Below are 27,932 nucleotides of genomic sequence, written 5' to 3'. Positions count from 1 at the left end.
AGTGTTGGTTCTGTGTGTGAATGACAGTGGGGCAGTGTAGGGTTAGTATTGGATCTGTGTGTGTCTGATAGTAGGGCAGTGTTGGGTTAAATCTGAGTGTGTCTTACAGTGGGGCAGGGTAGGGTTTGTTCGTTCTGTGTGTGAATGACAGTGGGGAAGTGTAGGGTTAGTGTTGGATCTGTGTGTGAATGACAGTGGGTCAGTGTTGGGCTAGTGTTGGTTCTGTGTGTGAATGACAGTGGGGCAGTGTAGGGTTAGTGTGGGGACTGACATTGGGTCAAGTTGGGTCATTGTTGAGTTTGAGAGGGGTCTGATAATAGGTAGGGGCTGTTGCGGATTAAGTACCATCCGGGCCCAAGGATGAGCTTTAGTAAGGTTCCCCTGACTTTGTCTCCCTGCCCCACAGGCTCCAGCCTTTGTTGAATAGAATAAAGTGAAATTGCTCTATTTATTAACCTTTGGGTGTGATGCCCTTACATATTCTAAATTTATCCACTGCATATGTGCTAGGAATACACCAGTTGGTGTTTGGTTGGACGAGGAGAGGAAAAACTTCTTTAAAATCAAACAAAACTTTACAGAAGCCTTATGCTAGCCCCGAATAATATAAAATGACTGTTAGTTATAAAAGGATAAATAAAATCAGTTCTGAAAAGCCTTGAAGACAGGGGTGCAGTTCTAATTTTCTTGGTGCTGGAGTTGTATTTCCATTTGCTCTCTCTATTTTAGTTACATCCAATTTGTCTACATGGTTATTACATGAATGGGGCGAGGAAGATTCCCAGTACATGAAATGAGCAGTACACAGATTGGGTGTATATATATGAATAGGGCTTCTTACAATGTCAAGCACTAAACCAAGATGAAAGAAATATGTGAATTCCAGAGCACCGCAGGAATAGTGTGATAGTTCAGAGTCTTCACCTCCTATGGACGCTGCGAGTCCTGTTGAGTTCCTCCAGAATTTCTGAATTTTTACTTTGCAAAAGAAGCATGGTCCACTCCCCCTCAGGGTGCCCAGCGCAAAGGAGCAAGGGAGCATGATTGACAGTTTTCATTACCGAATGGAATGGGGAGAATGGGACATGTGGTGGCGATTGGCCTGGAGGTGGTTCCAAGAGAGTGACAGTGGAAGATTGGTGGAAGCAGGGATGAATTGGGGTGGGGGGGGGGGGCGCTGTGTGTGATTATGTAATTATGGGAGATCACATGGTTTAGTTGCAGTTCATGTATTCTTTTTAAGGTGGGCAAGATGGAATGGTTTCTGTACAATTTTGCATCGTGGGTAAAAATGCTGACATCTCTCTTGCTGTGCTCCATGTTAAGAATTATGGTCTATTTTTTATTGTCTCTCCTCCTCCTTGCCTCCCCCTCACTCTTTTTTGCTACCTTCTCTATGACACTCTGCTTCAATTTCCAGCTCTGCACGTTCCCCATTTGTTAGTGGCATTTATTCCCCGCCACCTGGCCCAGCCATCATCCCCCATCCCAACACCTGCATCCGTAAAATCCCTTGTACTGAATATGCGGCCACTGTTAATTTTGCCACTAGTTAAAATTCCCTGCTTGTCTATTTTGCCTTTTTTTTTTACAGAGGTGCTGGAGTGGTGTTCCGTTGAGCTCCGGCAGGACTGCACCTGACACGAGAGAAGGGAGAGTCTTTTTTAAAAAAGTAAACCTCCCATGAGTGATGCTGCATGAGCTGAGCTCTGTTGCAGGAGGTAGACCTCAGACTTGCGCGCACGTATGAACGCGAGCATTGATTGATAGGTAGCATTGGGACTGGTGGAGCCTGAATTGATAGATGGGACCAAGACCCTGCTGCTGATTGGCAGATAAATGAGATAGTTCGGCGAGCCTTGATTGACTAACGCTGGCCCATATTGGAGACAAGTGGTGACATTGGTGAATCAGTGGTTGTGATGGGTTCCCTTTACCTTCCAGGCACCTAGGTTTCAGCCTACTCAGGCTAATGGTTTATCCACCACTGGGTAGGTGTGGGGGCAATGATGGGTTATTGTGTACTTGGTTTGGTGAGTGCCAGTTGGCCAGTGTGGGACTGACAGTGTGTCTGCCAATGGGTTAGTGTGGGATTTGACAGTGGATCAGTGTGGGGTTTGACTGTGGGTCATTGTAAGGACAGTGTTCAGACTGACAGTAGGCCAGTTTTGTTCGTTGGTTTTGCTAACATTGAGTGCAAGGTTGTTGTTGTGACACCACTCAACTAGCTGATCTATTTCACTCCTGTATGCTTCATGATTGCTGTCTGTGATTCTGCCGATGACCATGGTTTTCATCAGCATATTTGTAGACGGATTTGAATTGTGCCTAGCCACGCAGTCATGGGAGTCCAGCGAGTAGAGCAGTGAGCTAAGCATGGATCCTTAGGTGCACCTGTGTTGATTGTCAGTGAGGAAGAGACGTTTCTGATTTTTACTGACTACCAACCTATATACACCTAAAAAAAACTAAACCCTCCCCATGTCATAACCCTCTATTTTTCTTTCATCCATGTGCCGAAGAGTCTCTTAAAAGCCCCTAATGTCCAAACCTCCACCAACGTCCTGGCAATGAATTCCAGGCACCCACAACTGTCAGTGTAATATCCTTACCCCTGATATCTCCCTTCAATTTGTATAGATGTCTACTGGTGTTTGCTACTCCCGTCCTGGGAAAAAGAAGCTGGCAATCTACCTATCGATGGCTCTCAGAATCTTGTCAACCTCTAATAAGTCACCTCTCATCTTTCTTCGCTTCAAAGAGAAAAGTCCCAGTTCTGATAACCTTGCCTCTTAAGTCTTATTTTCCAATCCAGGCAACATCCCGGTAAATCTCCTTTGCACTCTCTTCATAGCTTCTACATGCTTCCTATAATGAGGTGACCAGAACTGACACAATATTCTAAGTGTGGTCTCACCAGAGATTTGTAGAATTGCACGTGACCTCTCAACTCTTGAATTCAATCCCCCAAATAATGAAGCCCAGCACCCCATAGACCTTCTTTGCAACCTTGGGAGATGTATGGATTTGGACCTCAAGGTCCCTCTATTCATCTACACTGGAAATTATGCATCCATTAACCCTGTACTCTGCCTTTAGGTTCGACCTTCCAAAATGCATCATCTCACACTTATCCAGATAGATCTCCATCTGCCACTTTTTCACCAACTCTGCCTCCTGTCTTTATACTGTTGTAAACCTGTGAGTTTACAGGTGAGTTAGCTAGTTAAAAACACTATCCATAACTCCTCCAACCTTTGTATCAATTGTAAACTTACTGACCTACCTCTCTACATCTTCATCCAGGTCATTTATAAAAATCACAAAAAGCAGTGGTCCCAGAACAGATCCCTGTGCAACTCCACTAGTCACTGACCTCCGGGCAGAATACCTCCTGTCCACTTCTACAGGCAGGCCAATTCTGAATCCACACGACCAAGGTTCCATGGATCCTATGCCTCATGACTTTCTGAACGAGTCTCTCATGGCAGACTGCGTGAAATGGCTTACTAAAATCCATGTAGACCACATCTACCGCTGTACTTTCATCAATTTCTTTTGTTACCTCCTCAAAAAACTCAGTTAGGCTTGTGAGGCACGGTCTTCCCCTCATAAAGCCATGCTGACTATCCCTGAGAAGATTGTACTTCTCTAAATGGTCATAAATCATGCCCTAAAGAATCCTCTCCAATAGTTTGCACACCACTGATGTAGGGCTCACTGGTCTGTAGATCCCAGGGTTCTCTCTATTTCCTTTTTAAAACAAGGAGATCACATGTGCCATTCTCCAATCCTCTGGAACCTCCCCTGTGACCAAGGAGGATGCAGAGATCATCGGCAGAGCCCCAGAATTCTCTTCCCTCCCTTCCCATAGCAACCTGGGGCATATCTTGTCAGGTCCTGGGGACTTATCATTCCTAATGTTTTTAAGAAGATCCAGCACTTCCTCTTTCTTATCTCAACATGGTGCAGCACATAAATTTGTTCTATTCTGACCTTACCTTGACCAAGGTCCTTTTCTTTGGTGAATACTGAAGTAAAATATTCATTTAAGACCTCCTTAACCTTTCGGACAATCCTTCAATTCTTCACATATGCATAGAACGGCTTAAGGTATTCCTTAATCCTACTTGCCAAGCTGTCTCATGCCCCCTTCTCGCTCTCCTCAACTCCTTTCTTCAGTTCCTTCCTGAAGTTAATTCTCATGAGCCCTAAATCTAATGTATGTTTCCTACTTCCTGTTAACTAGCTAACTCACCTTTTTTGTCAGTCATGGTTCCCTTTTATTACCAGTGGGACAAACCTATCCAGAATCTCATGCAAGTGGTCTCTAAATATACTCCACATTACTCTGTACTTTCTCCCGTGAACATCCATTCCAAATTTACTCTCCCTAGTTCCTGCCTTATCCCCTTGTAATTAGCCCTTCTCCAATTGAACTTTTCCATTTTGTCTGCTTTTATCCTTGTCCATAACTATGCTCAAGCTTTGGGAGTTGTGGTCACTCTCACCAAAATGCTCCTCCACGCAGAGGTCCCACACCTGATCAGGTTCGTTATTGAGTGCTGGATTCAGTATGCCCTCTCTTTGAGTCAGCTGGTCCACATACTATGTCAGGAATCATTCTTTGACACATCTGACAAGTTCTGGCCCATTTGTAGCTCTTGCAGCAAGGAGGTGCCAGTCAATATTTCAGAAGTTGAAGTCTCCCATAGCAACAACCCTGTAATTTCTGCACCATTCAAAAAACTGCATATCTATTGTTCAGTATCCCAAGGGCTACTTAGGGGCCTATGGACTATTCCCAATACAGTGATTTCTCCCTTCCTATTTCTGGCCCACGGACACCATCTCAGTGAACAATTCCTCCATTGTATCGTCCCTTTTTGATTTGATTTCAGATTTATTGTCAGAGTATTTACATGATATCACATACAATCATTAGATTCTTTTTCCTGTGGGCCAGGCAGAAATATTACTTATTGGTAGTGCAAAAAAAAACTGCATTCAACGTTCTCATGTAAACAAATAATGAAATATAAACAACCTGACTGTGGAATACAGAGAGAGAAAAAAAAACAAAGTGCAAACTTCCTAAAGTATACAATCAGCTCTTTGGTTTTGGTGACATTGAGTACAAGGTTGTTGGTGTACCAATCAGCCAAGTTTTCAATCTCCCTCCTGTATGGTGACTTATCACCCCTTTTTATGCTGCCCACTACCGTTGTATCATCAGTGAATATGTAGATAGTATAATTGTTGTACCAAGCCACATAGACGTAGGTATAAAATGAGTTGAGCAGGGGGATAAGAATGCAGCCCTGTGGTGCTCCAGTACTAATGGAGGTTGTGGAGGAGTTATTCCCAATCCTCACTGATTGTGATCTGGAGGTGAGGAAATCCTGGATCCAATTAATTATGGTGTTAAATGCTGAACTATAGTTGATAAAGAGCATCCTGATGTATGCATCCAGGTTTTCCAGAGCTTTATGTAGATCCAGTAAGATGGCATCCACCGTAGACCTGTTGCTATAGTAAGCGAATTGGAACAGATCCATGTGCCACTCAGACAGGAGCTGATAGGCTTCAATACCAGCTTTCAAAACACTTCATAATTGCTGATGTGAGTGCCATAATCATTTAGGCATGTTACCACACGCTTCATGGGTACTGGTTTGATTGATGCCTGTTTGAAACAGGGAGTTAGTACCAGGTGTGAGATATTGAAGATATCCATGAAGTTGGCAAGTTGGTCAACTTGATATAGGTTTTTAATACTTGGGCGGGTACTCCGTCCAGACCAAATTGGATTCACTCTCCAGAAGGCAGCCCCCATGCCATCCTCCGATACGGACACGAGATAATCATCAGGGTGGTTTTTTCTTGTTCTTGTGGTCAAATCGGGCATAAAAGGGATTAAGTTTATCTGGGAGTAAAGCTTTCCCGTCTGCTACTGCATTTTGTTTTGTAGCAGTTTATGTCATTTAGGCCCTGCCACAGCTGTCGGGTATCCTTTGTTGTTTTTGTTTTTGTCCGGAAACTCCACTTTGCCTAGGAGATAGTTTTCCATAGGTCGTACCTCCTGCTTTTGTCGTGATCTGGATCTCCGAATCTAAATGCCTGTGATGTGGTTCTCAGCAGGTTCTGGATTTCATTGTTCATCTAGGGCTTCTTTTTTATGAATCTTTTATTTTGAATTTTTCAAGTTTATACATGCATCCATATTCAAAATTCATTATACAATAGAATCATACATAAACCATGTAACATGTTGACTTTTTTTTAAAAAAATTTTATTTTTCACACCATAAATAACATTAACCATGGTACACATTTTTTCCTTTTCACACATATACAGTGCCATTTTCTCCTCCTCCCAACCCACCCTCCCCACCCCCCCCACTCCCGTCCATTTAAGGTATACAATCTAGGATACATTTAACCAGTCAGACAATGTTGTCACTCAACAAAAATACACCAGAAATTCTACTGAGTCCATTCTTTTCATTTCCTTCTCCTTCCATCAACTTAGGTAATGATTGTCCCCGGTAGGTTTTCGCTATTGTATTTAATGTAAGGCTCCCATATTTGTTTGAATATTTCAATATTATTTCTTAAACTATATGTTATTTTTTCTAATGGAATACATTTATTCATTTCTATATACCATTGTTGTTTTTTCAAATTATCTTCCGATTTCCAGGTTGACATAATACATTTTTTTGCTATGGCTAGAGCTATCTTAACAAATCTTTTTTGTGCACCAACCAAATCAATTCCAAATTCTTTGTTTTTTATGTTACTTAGGAGGAAGATCTCTGGATTTTTTGGTATATTGTTTTCTGTAATTTTATTTAATATCTGGTTTAGATCTTCCCAAAATTTTTCTACTTTCTCACATGTCCAGATTGCATGAACCCCCCTTCCCCTCCTGAGTTGTCCTTTATCCCTTGTCGGACAACCACATCTCCCCTCTCCATTTGGATTTGCGAATTCACTCACAAGCGTCAGCTGATTTTGCAGTGACCGTAATACCCCCCCACCCAGCCCCCCCAGAAAGATTTCGCTTTTCATATGTGACAAAGGTCACTCTTTTAATTCCCTCCTTATTCCCTCTATTCCTTTTCCTTCCCTTATTAATTCTTGTCTATACTATCTATATTTCCCTCTAAATACGGATACATTCATGTATGCACATTATACATATACACACATATACCTCTTTACCCACATACATATAAATCGTGGACATTTTTACTCTTATTACATGTCTTCATCTCTCTGTTTGTTTTGTAGTTGTTCTGCAAATTTCCTTGCTTCCTCTGGATCCGAGAATAGTTTTTTTTTCCATAAGATCGTTTTCGATGTTTTGAACTCTTTCCTCCTCTTCAGGAGCTCAAAACTTATGTCTTTTTAGTTTGCAGTCTTTTGTACTCTCGTTACACGTCTTCATCTCTCAGTCTATTTTGTAATTGTTCTGCAAATTTTCGTGCTTCCTCTGGATCCGAGAATAGTCTGTTTTGTTGTCCTGGAAGAAATATTTTCAATACCGCTGGATGCTTTAGTATAAATTTATACCCTTTCTTCCATAAAATCGCCTTTGCTGTATTGAACTCCTTTCTCTTCTTCAGGAGTTCAAAACTTATATCTGGATAAATGAAGATTTTTTGCCCTTTGTACTCCAGTGGCTTATTGTCCTCTCTTACTTTTTCCATTGTTTTCTCCAGTACCTTTTCTCTTGTAGTATATCTTAGGAATTTTACTAAAACAGATCTTGGCTTTTGTTGTGATTGTGGTTTAAAGGCCAATGCTCTATGTGCCCTTTCTATTTCCATTTCTTGCTGTAGTTCTGGACATCCTAGGATCCTAGGGATCCAATCTTTTATAAACTCTCTCATATTCTTGCCTTCTTCATCTTCCTTAAGGCCCACTATCTTTATGTTATTTCTTCTGTTATAATTTTCCATTATATCTATTTTCTGAGCTAACAGTTCTTGTGTCTCTTTAACTTTTTTATTAGATTCCTCTAATTTCTTTTTTAAGTCCTCTACCTCCATTTCTACTGCTGCTTCTCATTCTTGCACCTTGTCCATTCTTTTTCCCATTTCTGCTAAGGTCATATCTATTTTATTCATTTTCTCTTCTGTATTGTTTATTCTTCTTCTTAAATCATCAAATTCCTGCGCTTGCCATTCTTTAAATGACTCCATGTATTCTTTAATAAGAGAAAGTAAATCTTTTATCTTGCCTTTCCCTTCTTCTTCTATTTCACTGTACTCTTCCTCTTCCTCTTCTTCTTCCTCTGGGTTGGCCATCTGTGTTTCTTTGTTGCCCTTTTCTTCTCTTCTTTCTTGTTTTCGTTGTCTTCTGTGTTCTCCTCTTGCTGCAGGTGTTCTGCAGCTGTCGTTGCCGGCTGTGGAGATCGACTCCCCAGCTGGTCACCCCTCCCGTTGGTGTGTTTTTTTCATGCGATCGCGCATGCGCGAGGAGTCGCGCATGCGCGGTTGCGCACTTTTACTCGGCTCAGCGAGCCATTTTTGTAGTCCATATTCTACCGACCTGAGGGAGCGGGTTTCTCTCTCCACCGCGGGCCTCTTCGAACAGGTAAGGCCTTTTCCTTCATCTTCCGTTGTCTTCTCTTCCTCTCTTCTTACCGTTGGTTTCGACTTTTCTTTTTTCATCGCCATCTTCTTTCCACCTTTATATTCACTTTACTTTGATTTTTATTTCTGTGCCTTTGTGTTTTGCTTTGTTTTTTCTGACTTTTCTGGAGAGGGCTGGAGTTCACCGTCTGGCCACTACTCCATCACGTGACTCCCCCTAACATGTTGACTTTAAAACCAAAATCTAATCTACTCTACCCACCTTCTCCACTACCCCCTCCCCCCAAGACAAAAAAAAGTAAAACTCCTAAAGCAAGAAAATAGAAAAAAAATCAGTAGGACTACCATCCAAACAAGAAGGTTCTAATTTTCCTGACTTTACCAGATCTAATGAGCATCAGTGTGGTTTTTAAAAATATAGTAAAATAACTTAAAATTTACAATATTATTTAAAATCTTTAATTATCACATTCCAAAGAAAAATATATTATATCTCATTATTATTATTATTGTTATACCTGTCCACCCACACCACACTCCCTTCAGAGACCACTTTCCCTTCCCTCAAAGATAGGACCCAGTATCAATGACATTTCCCAAGAAAAAGATATGAAAAAAGAAAAAAGTACCATTACTAAATGTTAAAAACCCTCCCTTTAGTGTAAAATAAACTGAAGATCACCCCCCTCTATTGTACGGGTAGTGAGTAAACCCACTAACATGAACGTATAGATTCTGGAGGCTAACCTCCCAAATGTCCAGGCAAAACAATTTCAGAAAATCTTACTCTCTTTTTTCCAATGGATTAATGTCATTATTCAAATTTTTAAAATCAAGATCAAAGAAGTTCTCTCATTCTCTTTCCGTTTTCTTCAAAGTTGGTAAATGGCTCACAAAATTCTTTGCTACTTCAAAATCAGTAAAAAAACTTATTTTGTCCATTTGGCATCATAATTTTCAAATTGTCTGACTGACGAAACACAAATTTGTAATCCTTCTTTCCGAAGGGTGCTCTGCAGTGGATTAAATTCTCGTCTGCGCATTAATAGCGCAACACATACCTGGATAAAAACATATTTTTTCCTTCTCTCTCCTTGACTTTTTTCACTGCAGCTTTTAATAATTTTTCACCATCTTTAAATTTTATGCATCTAATTAATATAGAGCATGGTTTTTGATCTATTCTTGGATGTGAAAAGGGGGATCTATATGCCTTCTGAATTTCTATATTTGCTCTGACATTTTGTACTCCCAGGACCTTTGGAAGCCATTCTTGAAAGAAGCGGATGGGATTTGCCCACTTTAATCCTACTATTTTAATGTTGTTACATCTACTAAAATTTCCTAAAGAATCCAACTTTTCCCATATTTTTGCTTTTTCTGTAGTCCATTCATTTAATTCTTTCTCCACATTAACCACTCTTTCCATAGTTTCATCCATCTTTTCTTCCACTTCTGTCACTTTTTCATTTAAGAATCCAATTTCTGCCTCAAACCTGGTCATGACTTTTAAAATATGATCCAGTTTTTTTCATTTGCGCTCTGATTTTTCAGTAGGAGTGCTTTCATTATATCTTCATTAGTATATTTTCCTTTAGCTTGTACTATAACTTTCTTAAGTTCACTCACTGGTTTAACATTTACCAGTTCATCCCCTTCCTCTGTACTTTGGTCAATCTCCAAGTTGCCATTTTGGGAGAGAGCTCCTTCTTCTTGTTTCTGCCGGTGCTCCTTCGCATTATGTATGTGCTCAACAGTGCGTATGCTCAGTCTCCTCTTTTCCTCTTCCAGAGCATCTCTTGGCTCCAATTCCAAGGAAGTTCCACCATTCCTCCCAGGCATCGGGCTGTCTGCACGGGGGGTGGGGGGGAGGGGCAGGATGAGTCACAACCCCCGGCTTCTTCCTGTAAGTAGGCCCTTTTCCGTTGAAAAACTCAACTTCTGGCTGGGAGCTCAAGATTGGCAACAATGCTGATTCTTCTTCGACATCTTTACCATAAATGCAAATTCTTCCTGTTTGAACTACTGTAAATTATTTTATTTTTCCTTTTTTATAATTATTCTGGAGCTTTGGGAGGGCACCTCCTTCCTCCTCTACATGTGACGTCCCCTCCATCCAGGTTTTCTTGAAAACCCTGCACAATTTAGTAAGGACACACTTGTCTATAGCTGTTTTGATAAAGTCTGTGACAACCCTGGTGTAATCATTCAGATCCTCAGCTGAGTCCCAATCCACTGACTCGAGGAAGTCATGTGACCATTCTTCAGCCTCCTGTAATCACCTCCAAGCTTCCTTCCTGAGGTAGTTTCTCAAATTGATGTCTTCCACGGATGGGAGGTTGGAACCTGTGATGAACTTGACTATATTTGTTACCTTCTGCATTTCTGCATTCCTGGGCACTCAAATTCCCAAAACTGAATTATTCAGGAAGACAGCACTGTCTCTTCTCTGTGTGATATTCTCTATTTATTGGGAGTTCAAGAAAGGTCACATGCTGAAGGGAATGTGTCCTTTGGCCACTATATTTAGCATAAGCACTGTAAGTTGGAATCGAACAGGGTTTGTTAAGTGTGCAGGAATGCATTAGCCCTCCGCAGGGAGTGGGGACGGAAAGATTAGATGCACTCAGCAGTGCAACACTGACCATGGGTCATCTCTTATCACTAATTTGCTGTCTGTGCAGGTAGTTTTTGATAAGTATGAATGCAGCTTTCCCTTCCAATCGATATGAAGAGCCATACAGACTGAGATTCTTTGAAGCTGCTCCACGGCTAATTCCTTGGTGACTTCATTTATTAGCTGGAAATACAAGTGGATATTAAAAGAACACTCCTCCACAAGGACAGTCAAAATTGCAGTGTGCTGAGAAATGCTCTCAATTCAAAGCGAAATATCGGACATGATCCTTTCCTTACCATACAACATTCCAGTACAACACAGGCCCTTCAGTCCACAATGGTGTGCTGACCTATCTAAACTTTCACCACAACAATCTAACTCCTCTCTACTTTACACCCATAATCCTCTATTTTTTTTACATCCTTATGAGACTCTTTTATATGTCCCTTTTATTCCAATGGATTCCAAGCACTCACCACTTTCTATGTAAAAAACATACTCCTGATGCCTCCCCTAAACATTCTTCCACTCACTTATACAGATAACCTTGGCCTTTTATCTTGTTGTCCCAGGAAAAAGGTGCTATCAAAGCCCCTCATAATCTTATACACCTCTTTTAAGTCATGTATTATCCTTCACTCCAAGGAGAAAAGCCCTAGCTCTATTAACCTTGCCTCATAAGACATGTTCTCCAATCCAGGCACCATCCTGGTAAATCTTCTCTGCACCCTCTCCATAGCCTCCACATCCTTCCTATAATGAGGTGACCAGAACGGAACACAATATTCCAAATGTGGTCTAACTAGAGTTTTATAGAGCTGCTGCATTACCTCATGGCTCTTGAACTCAATCCCCTTATTATTGAAGGCCAGCACACCATACACTTTCTTAACCACCCTATCAACCTGCGTGGCAACCTTGAGGGGTCATGCTGTCCTTTCTTGGGCTCCGTTGATCTTCCTTTTCATTGTAACTACACAATGTACTTCTGTTCTTTGCTGCATGAACGTTAGAGGCAACCTGTTAGTCTGCTGACAGAAGAACCCATCTCACTGTACTATATTTAATATGACAAGTAAACATCTAAACTCACTAGCATATAGCACAAATAATAACCCAGAGATTACAATCTTGGAGCTCCTGCTCTTTAATCTTCCATTGAACCTCCTAAATATGCTGGGTAGGACTTCATCCCACTTTGGATCTAAAACTGGCTTGACGATTAGAGGCAGAAGCTGAAGGTGGAGTTGCACTTCTGTTTGGAAGTCTCTGACTAGTGGTACCCCATGGCAGGTGATGCTGAACTCCTGGTCTGCAACATATAGAGTGGCCTGGAGGTGCAATGCAGGAGGGATGATTAGGGTGTTTACAGATGACACAAAAGTTGGTGGTGTTGTGGAGAGAGAGGAAGATTGTCACAGCAGAAAAACAAGTTATATGGAAGGTTGGCAGACAGAATATAATCCACACATGTGTGAGGTGATGCAATTTGGGGTCAAAGAGCAATATATCAATGGCCCGGTGCTGAAGAATGTTGATGGATAGAGGATAATGGGGTTTAAGTCCATAGGTTCCTGAAAGTGTCAACTCAGGTAGATGGGATGGTGAAGAAGGAGCATAGCTTGGGGCATAGAAAATAAAAGTTAGGACATTATGTTGTAATTTTATAAAACATTAGTTAGGCTGCATCTGGAGAATTGAGAGTAGTTCTGGTCACCACAATATGGGAAGGTTGTGATTGTGCTGGACAGAGTGCAGAAGAGATTCACCAGGGTGTTGCCTGGATTGGAGGACTTTAGTGATGGGGAATTATTGGTTAGGCTGGTGTGCTCACTGGAGTGAAGGGGGCTGAAGGGCGACCAAATAGAAATAGATTATGGCAGGTATATAGTCAGAGTCTTTTTCATATGGCAGGGATGTCATGAACAAGAAGCATTGGTTGAGGGTAATCGGAAGGAGTTTTAAAGGGGATTTGACAGATCTGTTTTAACACACAGAGAGAATCATATCTGGAGATCTCTGCCAGAGGCGGTGGTGGAATTAAATGCAATCACTATGTTTGAGACATTTAGACAGACTCTTGAAAAGGTGAGTTGACAAGTGGGATTCATGTCAATAGGCAAGAATATTGCTGGGCCAAAGGGCCCACATCCCAACCTGTACTCACAATGCATCTGAAATTACCAAAGTGTACTAGGACTGCTACCTGATCACTCCCTGTCAGATTTATTCAGGGCTTCATCATACCTCTCAGAAACAGACCAAAGTACTTCTCACATGATCAATAACATTATATCAGCTATCACTGTAACAGAAACATATCGGAATCATGTCTTCATCAGAAGATACCACTAACATTACACGTATCAGTCATTCCATTTGGTTTGAACTGAAGCTCATCAAAGATTTTTGTCTCCAACCTCAAAACTCATCTATTCCCACTGTCTCAGGTATCTAGCAATTCTCATCCTAGTTTCAAATCCCTCCATAGCATCAACTCTCTCTATACTTGTGATATTCGACTGCGCTATGATGCTTCAGATAGACAATATGGTGAAGAAGGCACACCAACACCTCTACTTAATAAGGTGCCTGAGGATATTTGGCATGTCAGCAGATGCTCTATCAGAGGGAGAACTAGAGGGAAGGAAATGGGGAAAAAGTCGGGGGAGGGGGTGAGTTTAATGGAAACCAGAGAAGTTGATTTCCATGCTACCTGGTTGGAGGGTGCCCAGACAGAATATGAGATGCTGTTCCTCCAGTTTGCAGATGTTTTCAGTCAGGCAGTACATGGAACCATGGACAAACATGTCAGCAAGGGAATGGGATAGGGAATTAAAATTGGTTGCCACTGGGAGATCACTGCTACTGCGGTGGACAGAGCTGAGGTGCTCAATGTAGATCTCCCAGTGGATCAGCTGTCCATGCTGTGAGACTGGCTGAACTTCTTCACTATTTCTGTGTGTTTTCACTACAATCTCAGTGTCTGCAGACTTCTGTATTTCATTCCATTGTCAGTTTGTTTCCCAGGGTGGAAAAGTCAGAGAGTATAGTTTGAAGACAAGAAGGGGGTGGTCAGCAGAGCCATTGTGGGCTGAAGGGTTTGGTTGTTTGCTAGAGTGTTCCGTGTTGCATATCAGCACTCCACCAATTCTGATCTGCTCCTCCTCAAAATGCATCATTTCATTCATGATGGGTGTTATTTGTCGGGAATGCCTTCCCATCAACACGTTTTACAGTGTTCTAAAGGGCAACGCATTTGTGTTTGTTCACCTGCACTCATATCTACTTTGACCCAGTGATGTCCAGTTCAATTTGCTCAATGCTCTTGTGAAGTTTTATGGTGTTCAGGATTTTGTGTGAAAACAAACTTTTGGTGTAGTTGTGAGGAAATAGTTACTTGCAAGCTGGAGAATTCTTTGATGTTCCAGGCCTGAGCCCTTCTTCAAAGTATGAGTAAAAAGCAGGCAGGCGCCTGAATTAAAAGTATGAGGAGAAGAGAAGGGAGGAGGTGTGCAGAGCAACAGGATATGAAAAGAGGATGGGAGAGAGGAAAGGTGAAATTGATTGAGGGACTGGTGTTTGGCTCTGTGAATGCAGAGCTGTGGGAAAGGAGACAGGAAAAATTAAGGAAAGAGAGATAGAGGAGATAGAGGAGAGAGGGAGACAGAGAGATAGAGAAAGAGAGAGAGAGACATTGGGATAGATTGGGGAGGGGGCTATGTGGAAACCAGAGAAGCGAGTTTGGGTGAGTACATGGTAGTAGAGCTTGAGAGCAGCAGGGAGTACGGTAGGGGTGGAGGGGCAGTGAGAGAGATTCTCAAAGAACTCCCTTCGAAGAGAGGAGGAGAATTTCCTCAGGGTAGGCATCCCTTGAAGAGTTTTCACAGTAAAGCAACTGAATGGAGTGGAACTCCAAAGTCTGCATACGTTGTTTGCAGTGGAGCAACTATATTATTTGCGTTTTATTTCTCCAGTTCCAAGAGAGGACCACTGATTTGCTCCATTGATCCATTTTCCCACTCAAACCCCACTATCTGACCTTCTCCCCATAATCTTTGATGCCCTGGCTAATCAAGTACCTGCCTTAAATACACCCAATGACTTGGCCTCCACAACCACCTGTGGCAACAAATACCACAGATTTACCACACTCTGACTGATGAAATTCCTATGCATTTCTCATCAAAGCAGGCAGCCTTCAATACTGAAGTTGTACCCTCTTGCCCAAGACTCTCACCATGGGAAACAACCTTTCTACATCTACTCTGTCCATACTTTTCAATGAGATCTCCCTTCATTTTCCTAAATTCCAATGAGTACAGGCCAAGAGCTGTCAATCGCTCTTCATATGATAACGCTTTCATTTCCAGAATAATCCTTATGAACCTCCTCTGAACACTCTCCAACATCCGTACATCTCTCTTAAATGGGGAGCCCAAAACTGCTCACAATGCTGCAACTGAGGTCTCACCAGTGTCTTATAAAGCCTCAACATCACATCCCTGTTTTTTTATTCTATTCCTATTAAAATCTTTGAGTTTCTTATTTCCCCTTCCAGTGGTGAAATCCTTGTCTGTACAGTGCTCCAGTAAATGTTTGCTTGTTTTATTCCATTCATGTTGTCATCTCTCTTTGGATAAACCTTTGTCTGCAATGCTCATTTTAGCATTTTCTTGTCACTTAGCTCCAACACAAATGTTCTGAACTGTCCAGCACAGAAACCTAACAGGAAAAAGATGTCAAAATTGCTGCAGCAATCATATCAAAATGTGAGTGACATGATCCAAGGCAGCAAAGTAACAATTGTTCACTGTTTTTCCAAATCACTCTCATGGCCAGTTATATTGAGGAGTTACAGTTTTACTGACTCACCCTAGTGTTGGCTCGAAATGTGCTCCGAAGTGTCCCAGCAGGCTAATCAGTTGTAATATTACCACTGCATTTCTACAGAAAAAAGTATAAAACTGGGTGGATTACTCAGCATTGAGCTGGGCACTGAATTTGGACATGCCAAAGTTCCTTGTAGACCAGTCGAACTAGCAAAGTCCTTCACACACGTTATCCTTTGGAATTTCCAACACTTACCACAGGTTCCCACTACTAGACACATCTTCCCCTCTCCTCCCCATCAGCCTTCTGTAGGGACTGCTCCCTCATGATTCCCTCGAGCACTCATCCCTCCCCACTTCCGGCACCTTCCCCTGTGGCCACAGGAGGTGCCACACTTGCATGCACCCCTCCTCCCTCATCACAGTCCGGGGCTCTAACCAAGTCTTTCAAGTGAAACTGCACCACTTATGGATCTGCAGGACTGATTTACTGCATCCGGTGCTCCCTTTGTGGCCTTCTCTAGATCGGAGAGACTGGGTGCAGATGGGCACCTTTAGTCTGTCTGCACCAGTGACAGAGACCTCCCAATGGCCAATCATTTCACTTCTGCATCACACTCCCTTATTCACATGTCTGTCCATGGCCTCATGTACTACCCCACCGAAAACACCTGCAAATGGAGAAACTACACTTGATTTTCCATCTAGGAACTCTACAGCCAGATGGCATTGTTATGAGCCCAGAGGACCTCAAAACCCAACAGCAATAGATATTCACCAAGACAAATAGTTACTTAAACAAAAGTTGCTTTTAATTATCTTTAAACATGAAAATAGAATCAGACTTTAACTTATCACTATTGACTTAACTAACCTAACTTAACCCCCTTCTATTTCTAAGTGCACGTTTATGTGATATGTGTGTAAGTTCAGAAAAGTTATTTGGTTCACAGTCCAATCTCACTTCTCATTCATCCAAGTTCACTGGTTGCAGGAAATTCTTATATTGTGCACAGAATTTAACATTTATGAAGTTCACCAGACTTTGGTGCTTTAAAGTTAAATGGTTACTGCTCAGGAAGATTCTTGTTGGTTTTCAGAGAGAGATTTGTTGTACATTTACTTCCATCAGCCACTTCAGTATCTTGCCGAAGAAACGTGCCCCCCCTCAGGGTTCTCCAGATAATAACCTCTTTCTTTCAGGTCACCACAGAGTTCCTTTTTGTTTCACTTATTCCAAGTGAAACATTAGACAGCCAGTCCTCTCCTCTTGCATGAACCACAAAGGCTTTGACCACAGGCTGAACTAAGAACTCACAACCCATCTTCCAAATGGGGTTTTCCACAAGCTTGCCAGCTTGTCCTGTTCCAGTCCCAACTGCTGTTGCTGACTGTAACATTGTAGAAGTGATCTCTCTCTCTCTCTCTCTCTCTCTTTCTCTGAGAGAAAACCTGTTTGATTCTCTCTACTTGCAAAACCACATGACCCTCTTAGATCAGCAAGTTCCCCTCCAGATAAAAGGTGGCTCCAATGAGCTCTTTCATCTGTTGCCTTTTTGTAAACAACAATTTCTTGGGCACTCTCCAAAGCTTTTGCAAAGGCTCTGAGGCCCCAACATGTCCAGCATTAGCAGAGCTCCAGTATTTTAAATAAGATCTGTTTTAAAGTGTTTGTATGTGACCTACACTAACAAACCCTGCCCCAATTTATCTCCTAAAAACATATCTATATTCTGTCACATTAACATTGACTTTTCCCATTTCTGCTAACCTGCAGTCCTTTCCTCTTCTCTTCTCTCTCCTGTCTTCTTTCCCTCAGCTCTCTACCCCCTTCCCTCTCTATTCACCTAGTCAGCCCTCCTCCCCTTGGTTGCTGCAGTCCCTTCCCTCACTTCTCCTGCCTTTGCGACCACCCCTCCCCTTATCTTTTTGTTCAGACACCTGCCGACATTTTTCCATACCTTGATGAAGGACTCAAGCCCGAAATTTTGGTTATGTATCTTTATCTTTGCTACATAAAGTACACTGTTTGACCTGCTGAGGTTCTCCAGCATTGTGTTTTTACTTAAACCACGGTGTCTGCAGACTCCTCCATGATAATCCTGGCCTCTTGCCACATGCCTCTGTACTCACAACTGTGTGGCCTGGCCAAAAACTGTTCTATCTCAAGGTCCAAGTAAGTCAGATCTCAAACAATGACAAGATGGAGTACAGGAAAAAGATCAAATGTCTGGGGGCACGGAGCCATGAAAACAACCTCTCCCACAATTTCAGCCAAACAAAGGATCTGACCATTGATTTCAGGAAACAGCGACATATCAACGGTGTTGAGGTGGGGATGGTGGAGAATTCTTCAGCGCCAACCTGCCCTGGGCAGAAAATAATTGCTTTTGGATGAGCTCAATGCCTTCCCTGCTCACTTCAAAAGGAAAAACATTGAAGACCCTTCCTGCACTACACTGCCCTCAGTGACTCCGTGCTTCCAGTCTCTGAGGCTGGGGTGAACAGAATCTTCAGAAGGCTAAATCCTCGGATAGCGGGTGCCCCAGATGGTGCACTCTGCCGGGTCCTTAAAATTTGTGTGAAGCACCCAACTGGAGTTTTTGTAGAAATTTTTAATCTCATTGCAATGGTCATAGGTCCGCACCTGCTTCAAAAGGACATCCATCATTCTGGCACTGACATCTACTGTGATGAGGTTTGTTATGGAGTGAATCAACTCTTATCTCAGGAAAGGCCTGGACCCACTTCAATTCATCCACTGTCATAACAGGTCAATGGCAGACACCATCTTGCTGACCCTCCACTCTGTGTTAGATCACCTAGACCACAGGAACACCTATGTCAGGCTGTTGTTCATTGTCTCCAACTCAGCATTCAACACCATCATACCAGAACTAAAGGATCTGGAACTCTGTCCATCCCTCTGCAACTGGATCCTTGACTTCCTCATCAGCAGACCCCAATCAGCGTGGATCAGCAACATACCTCCTCCTCACTGACCATCAACACAGGGACACCCAAGGCTGCGTGCTTAGTCACTGCTCTATTCTCTGTACGCCCATGACTGTGCAATCAAGTTCACCTCCAACTCAATCTACAAATTCGCTGACAGCATCACCGTTGTTGGCCAAATAACTGGAAATGATGAGTCAGAAAATAGGTGGGAGATCGAGAATCTGGTCAGTAGTGCCAGAGCAACAATCTCACTCTCAATGTCACCAAGATCAGTGAACCTAATGTTGATTTAGAGAGGAGAGGCTGAGGAATCACACACACCTGTCTGTAGTGACAGAACAGAAGTGGAGAGGGAGGGTCAGACCTTCATTCCTCTGAATCCATATTTCAGAATACCTTTACTGGAGCCAGCACATTGAAGCAACTGTGAAGGCACACCAACACCTCTATTTTGTACGGAGATAGAGGAGATTTGACATGTTATTGGATACTCTGTCAAACATCTACGGATGCACTGTGGGAAGTATATTGACTGTTTTTTCAATTCAAGGGTCCAGGAATGAAGAAGGTTACAGAAGGTAGTAAACATAGCCAAGTCCATCATGGGCTCTGACCTCCCATCCATCACAGACATCTATATGAGGCACTGCCTCAAGAAAGCAGCCAACATCATAAAGGACCCAGATCACCATCTCAAATTTACTACCCCCCTCTCGTATTCCAAACTTTCCTCCTCAAAACGCTCTGACCTCCACTCACTTGGGAACAATCCCAAGTTCACCATCAAACCTGCAGATAAGGGTAGTGCTGTTGTGGTCTGGCGCCTTGATCTCTGCCAGTCAATAGCTCTCAGATAGCTCCTCCTATTGACCTCTCCCGCAGGACTCCACTACTACACAGCAAGCCACTCTCTCCAACACCGTCTCTAACCTCATCACCTCTTGTCACTTCCCCACCATGGTTGCCAACCTCATTCTCTCCCACCCCACACTTCCCATTTCTACTTTCTACCCAAGATACACAAACCCAACCATCTGGATAGACCCATTATTTTCTAACTGCTCTTGCCCCACCAAACTAGTTTAATTTTACCTTGACTCTATCTTTTCTCCCAACCTACATCTGCAACACCTCTCGTGCCCTCCTTCTCAATAACTTCTGATTCCCCGAACCAGACCACCTCATCCTCATGATGAATATCCAATCCCTTTATACCTCCATCCCACACACAGAAGGATTGAAAGCACTTCACTTCTTCCTGGACCAAAGACCCGACCAGCCACTCTCTACCACCACTCTCCTCTGCCTGGCAGAACCTGTCCTCACTCTAAATAACTTCTTTAACTCATCTCACTTCCTCCAAATTAAAAGAGCAGCTATGGGTATCCACATGGGTCCCAGCTATGCCTGCCTGTTTCTGACTTTGTGGAGCAATCCATGCTACAAGCCTACCCAGGCAAGAGCCCTCAACTCTTCCTCCAATATATCGATGATTATATCAGGGCTGTCTCATGCACACGCGATGAGCTTGTCAACTTTATCCATTTCACAGCCAACTTCCACCCGATCTCAAACTTACCAGGCCCATCTCCAATAACACACTCCCCTTCCTGGATCTCTCTGTCTCCATCTTGGGATACAAGCATTCTACCAACATATACTATAAACCCTCCAACTCCCACAACTACCTTGACTACACTTCCTCTCACCCTGCCCCCTGTAAAGATTCCATTCTCTTCTCTCAATTTCTCCATCTCCCAAGATGAGGTCTTCCAGTCCAGATCTTCCGAAATGTCTGCCTTCTTCCACAAACGTGCCTTCCCTCCTCCACCATCAACTCAGCCATCACCCATATCTCCTCCATTTCCTGCTCATCTGCCCTGGCCCCTCTGCCCCTAGACGCAACAAACATAGAATTCCCCTCATCCTCACCTACCACCCCACCAGCCTCCGCATCCAACACATTATCCTCTGGAATTTCCAGCACTTACTACTGGATCCCACCACCAGATACATTTTTTCTTCTCCTCCCCTCTTGGCCTTCCACAGGGACTGCTCCCTTTGTGATTCCCTCATGCACTCATCCCTCCCCAGCTATCACCCTCCCATCACATTCCCCTGTGGTCGCAGGAGGTGCAACAGTTGTGCCCACATCTCCTCCCTCACCATGGTCCAGGGCCCCAAGCAGGCCTTTCAAGTGAAGCACATACATCCACAGGACTTATTCACAGCATCCGGTTCTCCCTTTGTGGCGTTCTCTACATCGGAGAGACCGGTCGCAGATTGGGAGATCGCTGCGCTGAGCATCTTCGCTCCATCTGCAACAACAGAGACCTCCCAGTAGCCAACCATTTCAATTCTGAGTCATACTCCCATGGACTTATGTACTATCCCACTATGATGACCTCCTGCAGATTGGACGAACAACACCTTATTTGCTCTCTTGGCACTTTCCACCCATTCTCTCATACCTTGATGAAGGGCTCAAGCCTGAAATATCAGTTATGTATTTTTATCTTTGCCACATAAAGGACACTGTTGACCTTCTGAGCTTCTCCAGCATATTGTAGTTTTACTATTACAGCCTCTTGAACCTCCCCTTGTTACACTAATCACAGACTGCCTCTCCGTTTTGTCACTTTTTTGCACTTGGATTACTTATTTACTTCTTATCTTATGCATTTATTGCCTTAACTCAATTCAGTTAGTTTACTGGTACACTTTTTCTTTATAAGTACCTGTTGGCAGCTGCAAGGAAGAATTTTGGGCATATGTATATTTTACAATGTGAACAACAATGTACTCACGATCCTCTTACCTTAAAAACTGTCTAACTATCAGCTCTTGACCCAGTACCTAACTCTTCAATTGCTTCAATTATATATGAATATTTCATAAGATCCATTTGAGGAGTATGATAAACTGCTGCATTCTTGAACACTTGCTTTACAGTAAGTGTTTTGGTATTGCATTAAAAATGCATTTGCTTTATAATGCATTAACAGTCCATTTCAGATGTGTTCAATTGCAAAGCATGAAGGATCCAGTCATATCCACAGGTGCAAGCAATTATTTTAATCTTTGACCTTGTATGTATATAAGCCCCACTTTTTGATAAACTGAGACTATCAGAACGATGGCTGTGAGTCTAGAAGATGGCTCACCTTCTTGAGAGCATTAATAATGAATGTTGGATTTTATAGCATCACCAAACCTCTTGAACAAATAAAAGGAATGTCAAATCCTTGACTGGAAAATGGCAAAGTATATGGGGGAATGATATATCAGATTATGAACTCTTCCAGTGCTACAGGAACCTGTTGTAATCTTAAAATACATACAAAGGTATTTTTATTCAATTTATTTTTATAATATCCTTAACTTCCACAATCAAGATAGTTACCTTGCAAGAAGATGCTTTATTTACAGACAGATTGTGAATATTTCCACTTGAGTAACTATATAGTCCTGAACAACAAGACTGTGGCATAGTTAACATAGAGGTAGAGAGACTCTATTACAGTGTCACTGGCCCAGGTTTGAATCTGGCGTTGTCTGTTAAGAGTTTGTATGTTCTCCCTGTGTCTGCATGGGTTTCCTTCCAACCTTCAAAATGTATAGGGTTTCTAGGTTAATTGGGGTAGTTTGGTGGCACAGGGTGGTAAGATAATAGTTTAAATATTGAAAACTTTACATGAATGTGGCTTTACTTCCATGAAATTATAAGGTGAAAGGATAATCTAATTGAGACCATGTAACAATATTGTAAATGGTAGTCCATGGAAGTTGAGGATCTGCTTTGTCTAATCTCATTGATGTACAACCAAGAAAGTGCAGCCCAGAGAACCTGCTTTCCCAGAAGGCGGAGAAAATCCGTCATGCGTCTAGATTCTCTTACCAACTTTTACAGGTACATCGCTAATCTAGATGCATCACAGCGTGGGACAGGAACTGCTCTGCTGAAGACCGCAAGAAACAGCAGGGAGTTGTGAACACAGTTCAGACCATCACAGGAACGAACTTCTCAATCGACTCCATCTTTCCCTCCCGCTGTCTGTGGAAAGCTACCAACAAATTGAAGGACCCATTCCACCCCGGTTACAACCTTTGCTTCCCCCTTCTATTGGGCAGAAGGTGCACAAGTTTGAAAATATGAACCTCCAGATTCGAGGGCAGTTTCTTTCCTTCAATGGATCTCAGACTGACAAAAGGTGATGTCCCTTCCGCTTTATATAACTATTCTTTTCTCTATCCCCTGCACTACCTTTTGTATTTTTCTCCACAGCCAGCACTATTTGGTTTATTGTAACACGACTGTTGTCTTAATTGTTTATCTATTTATTTTGACCTCCTGTATGGGTTGACTTAACTGGACAGCATGCAAAACCAATGTATTTTACTACATGTGACAATATACAATTCAATTCAGTTCAAATGGAGAGAAACTATTTTTTCTGTAAGGGAAATCGCAAACATCAGGAACACTTTTTCAAATAAGGGAGAGATCTCAGTGCCAGTGACCTGGGTTTGAACCCAGCACTACTTATAAGGAGTCTGTACATTCTCCCCGTATCTACATGGGTTCCTTGATCTTGTGACTTTTTTTGTTTGGCCTATTGTAGTAATTTGATGAGTACTACTGTAGTTGGTGTATCTTGCATATCTGTGTGGCTGCAGCAAGAAAGGATCTCAGTGAATCTGTACATTATACTGATGTACATGACCATAAACTCTCAATACTTATTATTTTTTTAGAGATACAGCACAGTCACAGGCCCTTTCTGCCCATGACCTGATGTCACCCAAATACACCCATGTGACCAATTAACCTACAAAACCCATACACTTTTGGAATATGGGAGGCGTATTAGGAATAAAGGGGTTGAACTTAGAGCATGGATGTTGTGGCTGATACAGAGACTTGGCTGGAGGAAGAGCAGGTACTGGGGTTTAGGTGTTTTAAAAGGAATTGGATGGGAGGTAAGGGGGGGGATGGGAAGTAGCATTGCTGGTCAGGGTTAGTATCACGGTTGTAGAAAGGGAGGATGCTGCAGAGGGAGTGCCCACCGAAACATTGTGGATGGAAGTCAGAAATAGGAAGGGAGCAATCACTATACTAAGAGTGGTCTGTAGCTCTCAGGACCCCAAGGAGCAGATAAACAGGCAGATTTTGGAATGGTGCAGGAAATATAGGGTTGGCGTTATGGAAGACTTCAACTTCCCTAATATTGACTGGCACTTCCTGACTGCAAGGGGAAGAGATGGGGCTGAGTTTGTCAGGTGTGTTCAAGAAGGATTCCTGACACAGTATGTCGACCTGCTGACCAGAGGAGAGGCCATAATGGATCTAATTCTGTGTAATGAACCTGGTCAGATGGCAGACCTCTTGTTTGGGGGAGCATTTTGGTGAGTGTCCACAACTCCTTTAGCTTTAGCATAGCTATGGATAAGGATAAAAGCAGACAAAATGGGAAAAGTATTTAATTGGGGAAGGATTAATTATAACACGATGAGGCAGGAACTAGTGAGAGTAAATTGGAAACATATGTTCAAGAGTGAAAGCACAGAACTAATGTGAAGGAAGTTTAAGGACCATGTATTGGGTTCAGCAAAGATTTATCCTACTGGGGCAGGGAAAAGGGGGTAGGTTGACAAAGCTGGTGAGGCAGTTAGTCAAGAGGAAGAAGGAAGCATACATTAGATCAGTGGTTTTAAAACTGCCCCCCTCAACTTACATTCACCTTAAGCAATCCCTATGCCAAAAGTGCTCTGTGATTAGTATGAGAGGTATGTGAGTGGAAAGAAAAAGGTTTGAAAACCACTGTTTTAATTGTATCTAATTGACTTGTTATGTGCACAGTTTCATAACTCCAAAGGAAATGGGGCAATGACAAATTTTCTCAAGCAAAATATTTCAGTTACAGTTGGGTCTAGAGCAATGGTTCTCAACCTTCTCTTCCCACTCACATACCATCTTAAGCAATCCTTTACTAATCAAAGAGCACTTATGGTACAGGGATTGCTTAAGGTGGAATGTGAGTTTAAGGGGGGCAGTTTGAAAACCATTGCATTAGATATAGGAATCAGGAACCGGGAGGGGTTCATAAGAAGTATATCATAGCCAGGAAGGAGCTTAAGAAAGGACTTAGGAGAGCTCAAAGGGGAAATGAGAAGGCCTTGGCATCTTGGATTAAGGAGAACCCCAAGGTGTTCTATGCATATGTGAAGAACAGAAGGATGATGAGAATGAAGGCGGGGCTGCTAAAGGTTAAAGAGGCAACATGTACTTGGAGGCAGAGGAGGTTGGGGAGGTCCTAAACGAATACTTTGCTTCAACTTTCACAAGAGAAAAGTTCCTTGATCAGGGTGAGGTCGGAATCGAACAGGCTTGTGTGCTGGTCAATGTGGAACTTGGGGAAGAGTAAGTGTTGGATCTTCTTAAAAACATCAAGATATACAAGTCCCCAGGACAGGGTGCAATATACCCCTGGTTGCTGTGGGAAGTGAGGGAAGAGATAACTGAAGCAGTAGCTATGATCTTTGAATCCTTTTTGGCTACAGGGGAAGCATCAGAAGGATGGAGAATGGCAAATGTAGTCCCTTTGTTTAAAAAAGGTAATCGGGAGGATCCTGGAAATTACGTCAGTGGTGTGTAAACTATTGGAAAAGATTCTTAAGGATGGCATCTGTGAGCATTTGGAGAAGTACAGCCTACTCAAGGGTAGTCAGCATGGCTTTGTGAAGGGAAGTCTGTGCCTTGCAAGTCTAATTGAGCTTTTTGAGGAGGTAACAAAATTGATGAAGGTAGGGCAGTAGATGTGATTTTATATGGATTTTAGGAAGGCATTTGACAAGGTCTGCTATGAGAGACTCATTCAGAAAGTCATGAGGGATGGGACCTTTAGAACCTTGGTTTGCAGGTAGAAAGCAGAGAGTGGCAGTGGAAGGAAAGTTTCTGCCTGGAGGGTGGTGATTAGTGGAGCGCTGCAAGGATCTGTTCTGGGACCCCTGCTCTTTTGTGATTTTTATAAATGATCTGGATGATGAGGTGGGTGGATGGGTCAGTAAGTTTGCAGATGAAAAGAAGGTTGGAGGAGTTGTGGATGGAGCTGAAGTTTGTCGAAGGTTACAAGAGGAAATAGACAGGATGCAGAGTCGGGCAGAGAAGAGGTAGTTGGAGTTCAATCTGGATAAGTGTGAGGTGATAACATTTTGGAAGGGCAAAGCAGAAGGCTGAGTACAGGGTTAATGGGTCAATTACTTCAGAGCGTGGATGAACAGATGGACCTTGGGGTTCAAATCCATACATCCCTCAAGGTTGCCGCACAGGTTGATAGATTCGTTAAAAAGGCGTATGGAATGCTGGGATTCATTAATAGGGGGATTGAGTTCAGGAGTAGAGAGGCCAGTTCTGGTCATCTCATTATAGGTAGGATGTGGAAGTGCTATAGAGAGGGTGCAGAGAAAATTTACTAAGATGTTACCTGGAATGGAAAACAAGTCTTATAAGGCAAGGTAGCAGAGGTCGGGCTTTTCTCTTTGGAGTATAGAAGGATGAGAGGAGACTTAATAGAGTTCTACAAGATTATGAGAGGCATAGATAGTGGACAGCCAGCGCCTGTTTCCCAGGGCAGGAACAGCAAACACCAGAGGACATATGTACAAAGTGAAGGGAGGGAAGTTTAGGGGAGACATCAGGGGTAAGTTTTTTTATATAGAGAGTTGTGGGTACCTGGAATGCCTTGCCAGGAATGGTGGTGGAGGCTGAAACATGAGGGGCATTAAAAAGATTGTTAGACAGGCACATGGATGGAAGGAAAATAGAGGATTATAGAGCAGGGAGGGTTTAGTACTTTTTAAACGAATATATGAGTTGGCACAACATCGAGGGCCAAAAGGCCTGCCCCATGCTGTAGTGTTCTATGAAACCAGTGCGTCTGGAGGAAATCTACACAGACACAGGGAGTATGTACAAATTCCTGATAGACAGCAGCAGATTCAAACCTGAGCCACTGGTGCTGTAATCGCGTGTGCTAACCATTATGCTAAATGTGCTTCCAGGTGATACTTTGCAATTACTGTGGAAGTGTTTAATGATGCTTATAGACAGACATATAAGTATGAAGGGGATGGAGGGATATGGACTTAGGTTTTAGTTTGATTTGGATTCGTGCATGGTGAAGGGCCTATTTCTGGTCTATGTCCATTCTATTTCACAGCTTGGGAGAGTAGACTGCATGACTCAGGCTGGGCTCCAACTGAGTTACCATAATACATTCTAAGGCTAAGCAATCTCTTGGCATAAGGTTCGATGAAATGAAATTCCAGCATTGTGGTATGATACTCTCTCCATCTATCCTTAACTAATTTAACATATGTATTGAATACAGTATATGGAGATCTTTTCAGGAATAGGTTCTCACTCTGATTCTCCTTGCTTCTCTTTTGATTGAACAAAATGTCTTAGTACAGTTAAGATAAATAAAACCTTTCAACTCCTCCTGATCCTTCATCAGTGACCTCTTCATTTACTATTTCAAAATCCTGCTCCCTTCCATCCTTGATTATTAGACTATAAAACATAAAATATAGGGGCATGAATACTATGCCACAGATATAGCAGAATATAGAATATTGCTGCACAGTATAGGCCCTTCAGCCCAGGATGTGGGCTGACCTATGGAAACATTCTCCACATCAATCTAACCCTTCCCTCCCTCACATCCATCACCCTCTATTTTTATTACATCCATGTGTCCAAGAGGCTTTTGAATGTCCCTATTGTACCAGCATCCACCACAACCCCGGCAATGCATCCCAGGCACCCACCACTCTCTGTGTAAAACACGTACCTCTGACATCTACCCTAAACTTTCTTCCAGTCACCTTAAACAGATCTCCTCTGCTATTTTCTATTGT

The 27,932-nt window shown here is 42.6% G+C and overlaps 1 protein-coding gene across 8 annotated transcripts in view; it reads right to left on the bottom strand.

The window, feature by feature from the left end:
• The window catches only part of ulk4 (unc-51 like kinase 4), a 655,266-nt gene that overhangs the window by 35,657 nt on the left and 591,677 nt on the right, over positions 1–27,932 (bottom strand). For 3 of the 8 annotated variants that reach the window (XM_069908808.1, XM_069908836.1, XM_069908822.1), the window contains one exon: positions 9,345–11,403. The exons of 2 other annotated variants lie outside the window; for them this stretch is intronic. In XM_069908808.1, the coding sequence (XP_069764909.1) occupies positions 11,230–11,403 (174 nt within the window). In that variant the 3' untranslated portion in view covers positions 9,345–11,229. Of the gene's footprint in view, positions 1–9,343; positions 11,404–16,109; positions 16,171–27,932 lie in introns of those variants that run through there. 3 more of the 8 variants (XM_069908818.1, XM_069908837.1, XM_069908838.1) reach the window with 3 other exon arrangements.

The sequence above is a fragment of the Narcine bancroftii genome, chromosome 1, assembly GCF_036971445.1.
Source record: "Narcine bancroftii isolate sNarBan1 chromosome 1, sNarBan1.hap1, whole genome shotgun sequence".
NCBI lineage: Eukaryota > Metazoa > Chordata > Chondrichthyes > Torpediniformes > Narcinidae > Narcine > Narcine bancroftii.
Note: the sequence above shows the minus strand (reverse complement) of the source record. Positions and strands in the feature narration are given on the sequence as shown.